At 40.2% G+C, this 9,803-nt stretch overlaps 2 protein-coding genes across 6 annotated transcripts in view; one reads left to right on the top strand and one right to left on the bottom strand.

Annotated features, from left to right (window-relative positions):
- LOC135337645 (uncharacterized) overlaps nt 1-1,860 on the top strand; it is a 6,241-nt gene extending 4,381 nt beyond the window's left edge. For all 5 annotated transcript variants that reach the window (XM_064533618.1, XM_064533615.1, XM_064533617.1 and 2 more), the window contains 2 exons: nt 968-1,161; nt 1,578-1,860. In XM_064533618.1, coding sequence (XP_064389688.1) covers nt 968-1,161; nt 1,578-1,617 — 234 coding nt within the window. In that variant the 3' untranslated portion in view covers nt 1,618-1,860. The remainder of the gene's footprint in view (nt 1-967; nt 1,162-1,577) is intronic.
- A 515-nt stretch (nt 1,861-2,375) lies between these two features.
- LOC135337162 (NACHT, LRR and PYD domains-containing protein 3-like) lies at nt 2,376-6,338 on the bottom strand. The gene is made up of 8 exons (XM_064533062.1): nt 5,570-6,338; nt 3,788-5,538; nt 3,657-3,731; nt 3,549-3,608; nt 3,258-3,492; nt 3,119-3,202; nt 2,564-2,906; nt 2,376-2,506 (listed from the first exon to the last, which is right to left on the bottom strand). The coding sequence occupies exons 1-8, from the start codon at nt 6,336-6,338 to the stop codon at nt 2,491-2,493; spliced, it is 3,333 nt and encodes a 1,110-aa protein (XP_064389132.1). The 3' UTR covers nt 2,376-2,490.
- Nucleotides 6,339-9,803: the final 3,465 nt, after the last annotated feature.

Genomic DNA, 9,803 nt, shown 5'->3' with positions numbered 1-9,803 from the left:
ATAAAAGAAGAGAGGGCATGCCACAGCGAAACACAAGCGTGGGCAGATGAATGATAAGTGCTAAAAAGAGAAATGTCTATTTTTGGCACTTCATGGACATTCAAAGTCATCTGTCCCTGCGCTTCGAATTCTGCTTGCTACGTGTACTGGATAGTCACTTGCAAGCCCTCTCTTGTATACACCCTTGATAATGCAACCTGGTTGCTAAGCTCCAAAATCTCCATAGCAAGTGTTTGTACCTGTGTTAGCAGGCCACCTCTTTATTACAGCCATTGTTAACGTTGGTCTGCCCCCATAGGGTGGTCGACTGCTATAATTATACAGTTGTTATGTGTTAGCAGTATAATTATTTAATCATGTTATTATGCCTCGGTGCGCATGCGCAAGCGAGGTGTACGGTAGTGTGTTTGTGTGTGTGTGTGTGTGTGTGTGTGTGTGTGTGTGTGTGTGTGTGTGTGTGTGTGTGTGTGCGCGTGCGTGTGCGTGTGTGTGTGTGTGTGTTGTGTGTGTGTGTGTGTGTGTGTGTGTGTGTGTGTGTGTGTGTGTGTGTGTGTGTGTGTGTGTGTGTGTGTGGACTGCTACAGCTGCTCAAAGATCAATGAAGTGCAATTGAGAGTTTCTATAGGCTTCTAGTCATGATTCGTGGATTTGCAAAATAATGCTTCGTTATCGAGTTACGGCTAGTTTTGCTTACTTGGAATGCAATTGTAGCCTTTTCAGAAGAGTGCTACTCTACTTACATGTAGTAATTAGCTCTGCACTAGAACGTTATAGCTATAATTGGTAGCTGTACTTTGAGTTTCCCTATGAAATTAATTATTGCATAAAGTTAATGTTCATCATGATAATATTGTGTGTCTAAAATTAAAGCTATAATTATTGGTAGCTTTAATGTAGCTTTAACTCCTCCACCGAGGCATCAGCACCCGCGGTGCTTTCATTTCACTCTGTGCCTCTGTCTGCTCAGATGTTCCTGGCAAAGACGTTAGGAGATAAAGTGATGGCTCATCAGGCCTGTTTGCCTGACTCTCGCTCGGTGTTAGAGGGACTGGCCTGCGCGACTAGCAACCTGGGAGATTATGATCGTATGAAGGAGTCACTCTCCATGTTTCTGCCTCCACATCTGTTGGAGCCAAGTATACTGCCAGGGAAGATAGAGAGGTGGGTTTGGTTGTGTGTTGTGTCAATACATTTAACGATCTTTACCCGGCCACTAATATAATCGTGTCCCTTCATGCAAACTACTGTGATTATAGTGTTTTGTTTTTTATGCTACAATAAAACCTGTCTCTATAAAGGTCACCCTGGGGGCATGCAGACCAACAGTGGCTGTGCTGTAATGTTGGAGTGGCCTACTAGTAACACACGTACATGTATTATAGAGCCCATTAAACTAACCTGGCTGTATTATAGAGGGTGGCCCACTTCTATAGGGTGACCACAATAGACAAGACCTCACTGTGACATAAATATTATTGTATACATGTACATGTGGTTATTTGCTTGCTTGTTTTTAATACTTTCAACTTATTGATCTTTACCCACTACTCACTTCCTAACACATGTATACTATGCAGTGTTATGAAGGAATATCCGTCTTTGAAGAGCCATCAGTAACCATGGCAGCAGATCGAATTTCTTGTGAGCATTAGGGAATCAACGGAACTGTCTGAACTTCTCATACTGACACATTACCACCTGCCTACTGTACATGTTGAACAAAAATCACTTTTTATATTTACTCATGTCAGCTGTTTTTTACTGTTGTTACAGCTGTTTTTGACTCTTGTCATTTCATTCCCCCATGCATGCATAATAATGAACTCATGATAATTATAACAATGATGATTATAACAATGATTATATAATCAAAGAAAGCAGCCTCCACATTCTTAATTGGTTGAATACGAATTAGAACAGTGTATTGTACACTATGACATAAGTATATTATTATTGTCAAGGGCAAATAATACAATTACCTTGATATCAACTCCCGAGTCCAAAAGAGAACGGACCAAGCAGATATGCTAACTTAATCATTTCCGGTATATAAAAAAAATTATTATAATTAACGACACATTTCATCGATCAGTCCTCCAATATAAATCCGTGGGATAAGATTTGTCTCAGTGCAGCCCAATCAATTTATGATACATAACAATAATTATTCATGACTCAAATATATCGATATTCAAAATCATGGGTTTATAATATAATTATAATTATGATGCTTACTGCATGAGCAGTATTGCATAACACAATTAACAATACAAATAATAATAATTATTATAAAAGCATGTCCCCCGGCACCCGTCAGAATGCATGGTTGGCCTGGCCAGCCCAATATTGAAGCAGGCATCCATGAACTCTTGAGACAATTTGTGAGTATAGATAATTATGTTCAGATACATGTATTTATAGTGATTTAAAAGTAATGTGATAATAAAATAATTGCATGGTTATTTATTTGAGTTAGATATCTTTTACGTACTACACGAGAGGAGTCCTGTGAAAGGATAGAGGTGACATAATTGAACTACTCGACTTGTTGTATTTCACTTACTTTGTTGCTGTCTGACAAATTTCAAACGCCAGTGCTTCTTTTCCCATTCTCAACAAAATCGCCACCAGAGCTCTGTAAGTAGCAGCCCCTGGATTATGCTGTATCCACAGTCTCAAGGCCTTATCCATTGCTGTTTGAATATCATATTGAAATGATAAAGATCTAACAGTTTGGTGTTCAGCAGGATTCAGTCCCAGTTGTACAGGGTAGGTCTCTATATTGTCAAAGTGAGTCGCCAGAACAATCATGTCAGTCATTTTAATTTCAGTGTCAAGTTGAGAGTCGGTCACTTTTGTACACTCCTTCAATTCTTCAATGGTCACAGTCCTTGGTCTACCAGCTCCTGGGAAAATAAAAGGGGTGTGGTTAATGATACAGAAACTCCGACACTGAACATTTGACATAATTATACAGATACTTTTTTAGCTCTCTAAAAGTACACCTATATATATACACAGAACGCTACAAATTCAGTGAACAAAAGCTCATAAAATTATTTAAGTTAATTTACCACTTGTTTATATAATTATACTGCATGTAATCATGTAAGTATACCTGAGTGACTGGAATGTGGATATGAAGTGAGGACATCTTGTGAGGTATCTCCTTCAGTGACATCAGATGATATCACAGTAGAGGCTGTGTGTATATCATAAAAATAAAAGGCATGTATTTAAATAGACATATAACACACCTGTTGTATGTTGGTGTATTCCATGGGTAGAGAGCGGGACTGTTGTACAAGTAGCTTCATCACTAGTTGTGGGGTGGTGCTCTACTGGTGATGCCTGAGAGAAGCTCTGTTCATTGATGAGAGTGTCTGGATCAGTGACATCACTCAGAGTTACTGTACCAACAACCTCAACAATCTCATAACTAAAATCTGTTGGTATTAGTTGGTCAGTAAAACTGGAAGCAGCTGAAGAGATCTGAAAATTTAGAATCGTAATTATCAATAAATTATTCATAATGACGATACACCCACCGCTACAGCCTTGTCAATCATCTTCGACAGTAGGATATCCCAAAGAGAAGTGCGCTTCATCTAGGAAATTATAAAAGTATTATGCATGCATGAATCATATATTATTACCTCTTCATTTTGTGGAGGTAAACATTTTCCGTCCCACTCGTTCAGCACTGCAGAATTTCTTGATTCCCGTATGGCCTGTGTATTAATGAATGCAACTCAAACTATATAGAGTGAGTAATATAATAATATACCTTCAACTGTTCGTTGCACATGAGTATCAACTCCTCACTCACAGGATTACCACGGAGATGAACGCCACCCTGCAGGTACCTATAAACATGAAACTCCTCCAGACTAGGGAACAGCTCTGGTAGACACTCAGTGAGAACTATCACTCCCTCATCATCAATAGAGTTGTCCTTGAGATCCAACAAATTTAGATTTTTATATATCACATTAGCGGACTTGAGATGGTGGATAAGCATTATGATGTCGGCAGAGGTGAGAGAACAGCCATGGCAGTAAAGATCTTCCAGTGATGATCGGAATGCTTGAAGAATCTTTGCCAGTAAGAGACTTCCAGCGATTCCACTGAAATTGGAGCCATCCAAGCGCATCACTGTTAAATTGTTTGGGTGGAGATCCAGCATGTCACAGGTGACTGTGTATTGAGACTCTGAGTGAAATGAAGTGGTGAAATGGGTAGCTCTTAATCCAATGTGATACAATCGTAACGGAATGTTCTCTACAACTGAACATAATCCAGGTAAACCAAGATTGTTTTCAGAGAGTTCTAAGTATTTCAGTTGAGCACAGTGAGAGGCAATGGACTGTAAGAGGGTGGTCAGCAGAGCTCCATTGACATCAGCATCGTCAGTGAGGGTGTTGGATAGCGTCAGTCTCTTCAGGTTGATAAGAGCACCAAACTGTACAGCTGTGTCTAATGACTGTATGCCAGACGCACCAAGAGGGTTGTGGGATAAGTTCAGTTGTGAGAGGCTTGTACTAGATGTGTGCATGAATGACAACATGATGTCAGTAAAGTTGTTCTTAGACAAAATGAGACCACTTAAAGCTATGAAGGCAGCTGAAGCTCTCTTGAATAGATCAACAACACCTTTGTTAGACAACCTAGTCTCTTCGAGGTATAATTGATTCACTTGCAGTTTACCATTCGCATTCGAAAGTATGTCGGTTAGTTCTTTCAACATTTTATCATCAATTGGACAATAGGATATGTTAACAACCATATCATTATATTTTGTTGCATGACGAAGAACATAGAAGCAAGCTACACAGTCAAAGGAAGTGTTGAAATAACCGTATGATAGAATTTTCGAATGCCTTTTACAAACTTTTGTTGAGAAGCCAGGGTCTAAAGCTTCGAAAGCCACATGACATAAAGTTAAAATATCTTCATCAAAATTTAATAAACTACTTTTAGCAACCATAAATTGATCCATCAAACCATCATCTAAATTGATCACCTTATCACTACGACTACCATGGTGTTTACTAGCAAGACCAAACATAAATCTCCACACCATGTCGAACCGGTCACTGTAAGCATTAGCCTTAACAACCTTACGTTTATCCTCATTGGGTAGAGTAGCAAGATGGAGGGCAGCCAAGAACTCCTGGATGGTCAGGTGAGCAAAGTGAAAAGACAAGCCATGACCAACAGGTAGAAGTGATCGTGCAGACTGCAACAGACCAAAGCACTGCAACTTGTCACCAACGTTGGGTAAGCGAGAGGACAATTCATCTTCTGAGAAAACCAGCTGATCTAGTAATAAGCACTCATAGGCAAACTCACAGATCAACCAAAATGTGTCTTGTAGATCATTTGGAATTTCGTCAAATTTAGTAAGAGTAATCGGACAATCAGGGACTTTCTTTTTGACATTGCGAAGGATAATGCTAAGGACAATTTGAGTGTACAGCTCAGTTAGCGTACGAGGAAGCTCTTGGTCTAAAGTGTGCCACAAGTTACAAACAATGGCTGGCGCAATTGAGGGGCACAGAACACACACTCTGAATGGCTGGGTTGTTCTCAAGCTGCTCGATAAGAGAAGAAGCTTTCTCTGGGAATTGCTCGAACTCTGATTCTATGTATTGCTTGATATTCTCATCATTAAAACCAACTACCTCAATCAAACGGTTCACAGAAGGAAGGTCGTGAAGAGTAGCTGAAGCAGAAGGTCGTGAGGTGAGGAGAACAGAAGCGAATGGAAGAAAACCACCAAAGAAAAGTTTGTAAAGAAAAGACACTTTCGAACGATTTTCTATACTGAGTTCGTCCCAGCCATCAGCTATGATGAGGACACCTTCTCCCTCTCTATCCTCCAACTCTTCTATAACAGATGTTCGGATCCTCTCACTGGAGTGGAGAAGTTTGAACAGTTCCGCAAGACTTGTGGCAGAGGATACTTCATTTTCTCTCAGTGGAAGCAACAAAACACAATCGAATTGTGTCAGGATCTTTCCCTCTGCCCACCCTTCAGCAAGCATGGTACACAGTGTGGTTTTACCAATCCCAGCATTACCTTCAACGATGAGCTTTCTCACTGGTTTCTTGCCTTCTTCAACTTTGAACAGGTCGCCATGGAGAATTGGAGTACGCTTAACCTTATCATCAGGTGCACCATGTTGTGGCAAGCCGGCTCTAAATCCTTCTTCTTTTTCAGCCTCCACTAACTGCAAGTTAACAAGCCTGTCTCCTCTAACTGGTGGCCATTGTTCGTCACGATTTAAGAGTCTTTCTTTGTACTTCCGGCGAATGCTAACAATGAATCTATCCATTAATTCTTTAACTTGAATCTTAGATCAATAGAATTACGGTAATTGTTAGTTAATACAGCAATACAATTTTTGTATGGACTGGTTTTACACTTTGCCAATTAACAGCGTGTAATTGAGATGAATTTGCGTTCTAACGATAAAAGTAGCAACAACCTAAAAAGAGGACAGAGAATTATAGTCGTACATGTATAATAATTATATACTATGTATACAGAACAAGAGCATTCACCCTGTGTGTTGAGCTTCATCGCACATGCAGCAGATACGACGATAACTTTTCACCGTATTAATGGCTATTATCATTTTTGTAGTCTTCGAATCACCTACAAGTTTTACCTATAAGTATAGCCCTACCACTGTCTCATTAGCAGTTAAAGCAGTCCAAGAAAGTATAGTTGGCTCAAACAGCTCATTTTTGTGTCCACACACACCAATCACTCTATATCCCCCCCCCCCCCCCCCCTATTGCTAGCTGTGCTTTGCGCTGCGCAAGCGCGGGTACAAGTATACTATAGATACAAGTATTATACCGAGGCAGCTGATATATACAGATATACACATGCAGTGAATGGTATCACAGTCATCGTCTGTCTACACTAGAGCAAAGAACATAATTATTAATAGAGAAATAATAATTATGCCTATACAAAATCATACTCGATTTATAGATCGATCTACATGCATGTACGTATAGATCTATGGATCAGAGCAGAGATAGAGTTATAGAGGGATTGGCAACGGGAGTAACTCATGTGATCATTTCACATTGATTTCATATTGATTTCCTCTCAACCATCCTTGATGCGCATTAATTCCTGGCACAACGCCTGCGAAACGAAGTAATATTACTTTTAGTTAGTTATTAGTCTCATGAGACTTTAGAATTGCGTATAGTAAGGCTACACGTGTCTTGTGCTTTATTTAAAGTGAAGTCCAAGCGTGGAAGAATTGACTGTGGTGCTCTAGAGCTTGAAAACTAGTTATTATTGGTCTGTGCCCCCTTTTAAGAAGCACTGCCGTAGCCAAATGATGTTTTGCCTACAGATCCTGCTTATTTGTGTCTATGTTGACGAACTGGCCTGCATACATTTCCTTGGTTAAATCTCTTTTGTATGTTTTTTACATTTATAGCTAAAATGGAGGCTGTAAAAGACGAGAAAGTGTTAAATTAGTTTGTGCCCCTTTTAAGAAGCACTGTAAGCCTATGATGTTTTACCTACATATCTTGTTTTGTTGTGTCTCTGTTGGATCAACTAGGCTGCATAAATTCTTGAATTTGATTTTCTTAAGCATGTTTTTTACTTTTAGCTATAAATGGAGGCTACAAAAGATGAAAAAAAGTCGATGACGTAGCGCATCACGGATAGTCACATTTTTTCGACCGTTGCCAATCCCTTTCCTTACTTTATCTCTGATCAAAGGGATAGAAAAATAATATATATAGCTAGTTTACTGGACTTACCAACTCAGTGGCTCAAATTGTAAACTTGTTCAGGGCTTGTGGTTTATTTTAGGGAATTCCCCAACCTGCATGGATAGGTGGGGCTCATGCATTTTTTAATTAAGGGCCTGTGTGCATTTTTATAGAAGTATCAACCAAAAACACTCTTGCTATAATTATTAATATCAAGGTGCATAAAAAGTGAGGCAGAAAAATGCGAAATTCAAAAATCAGGACACAAATTAGATTGCTTAAAAAACGGCGTGCACTTGTAAGTATGTACACATTAAACTTCAGACTCTAATCTATCAGGGTTCAACACCAGCTGTGGGCTGTTCTTAGAGCCAAATCTGGGTGAGCTGCTCGGGCTAGGGGTCCTGCTATCCAACACAACCACCAGCCCCCGAGTAGGCGTGGTTTTAGAGAGGGGCGTGGCAAATGCAAGTGATGACGTCCGGCTCGGGGGTGTGCTGGAACCGACGGCCAATGACGACGACTGTTTGGGATCGGAGTTTCCAGTTAACATGCCGAGTAGCGATGGTGCACTGTTGTCTGAATCAAGTCTATCCGAATCGGAATCTGAAAATTTCAAAACTGGAATCACGTTTTCATCATTGTCCTCGTCTAAACTCATTTGAAGTTGTATTCCAATATCGCTTACGCTTGCTCTTTCTAAGAGCGGTTTTTTCGTATTTATAGCGATCACCGGAAGATCCTCTACACCATCTTCATCATTGCCGTTATCTAAATTCATTCCAAGTTGTATTCCAACGTCACTTACGCTCGTTTTTTCAAGTCGTTTGGTATTTTTGGTATCTATAATGGCCGGTAGATCCCCCACAACATCTTCTACATTGTCATTTGTAACCTCCTCTGTGTTCTGGAAAAGAAGTGGTTTTTCTGACTCGGTTTCTGGGGCCGAATCTGACTCATTCAGCTTGTCTTTAATACTCTCTTCACTTTTGCTTTCGAGGTCGGTCCCGTTTTGATTCTGGATATCCGATAAGTCCATTCCTGATTCCAAATCCACCGTACTGGATTGCTCAGAAATGATACTGTCTCTCGGTGCAAAGTTCTCGAGTGGGAAAGCATCCCCTAAAAAGTTTTTGATAATGTTGACGTTTGCCTTTGCCGAAAAGACAACTCTGTCAAACAACACACTGTTGTTACCACCAAGCCATTGACGAACAGACTCAATCACAATCTGAGGTGACACTGTGTGTGTGTGTATAGTGTAGGTGTGGGTGAGTGGGTGTATATGTGCAGTGGGTGAGTGAGTGTGGTGTGTGGAGTGTATGTGTGGGTGAGTGGGTGCCTATGTCTCTTAGCGTATTGGTAATTATGATGCAGTGGTGACTGACTATGAATAAAAGGGCAATTTTAAAACAGTCACTTTTCCTTGATAGAGAGGCTCCATTACAGTGCATATGCAGCAGAAATCAGATAAATGCACCTGCATGAGCGTTGGATACTATGCTATGTGTGGGTAGAACAATCTTAATTAAGTGTTGGTAAGCCAATAATTATGTGGGACCAATAATATGTGTGGGTAAAGGGCTCTTAATTAGATGTGGGTAAGCCAATAATTGTGTGGTACCAATGATGTGTGTGGGTGTAGGTCTACATGCATCTTAATTAGATGCGGATAGGCTAAAAATTATGTGGGAGCGTGGAAACAATTAAGTAGGCACTGAGTATCACTTACAGTTGCTGTTTGCAGCTTAACTATTTGCGTGCATGTTGTCAACAACAAAACCTTAGTACGACTTTCTATTCCGAGCTACTACATGTATAGAGTCAAACGAAACTACCGTACATAGCTTACCGGCAATGGAAACGAATCCGTCCAACCAGAAGACAATATTCCGGTGTCCCCTAGAGCTGGCATCGCTCAGAGCTTGCACACAACATATTTGTAGGGACTCTTCAAGATTGCCAAAGGCACAATGATAGATGCCTGGAGGGGAGGGGCAATGATGTATGATAATAATTATGACACTTTATATGAGTATTAAATAATGTGC

The sequence above is a fragment of the Halichondria panicea genome, chromosome 6 (assembly GCF_963675165.1).
Source record: "Halichondria panicea chromosome 6, odHalPani1.1, whole genome shotgun sequence".
NCBI lineage: Eukaryota > Metazoa > Porifera > Demospongiae > Suberitida > Halichondriidae > Halichondria > Halichondria panicea.
This window is presented reverse-complemented; position numbering and strand designations above follow the sequence as displayed.

Excerpts from the sequence above, each read along its gene's own strand:
- LOC135337162 (XM_064533062.1), bottom strand. The coding sequence starts at position 6,338 with ATGGATAGATTCATTGTTAGCATTCGCCGGAAGTACAAAGAAAGACTC. Across the intron at positions 3,493-3,548 it reads TGATTGACAAGGCTGTAGCG|ATCTCTTCAGCTGCTTCCAG; the intron begins GTGGGTGTATCG and ends CTAAATTTTCAG. Across the intron at positions 3,203-3,257 it reads AATACACCAACATACAACAG|CCTCTACTGTGATATCATCT; the intron begins GTGTGTTATATG and ends ATATACACACAG.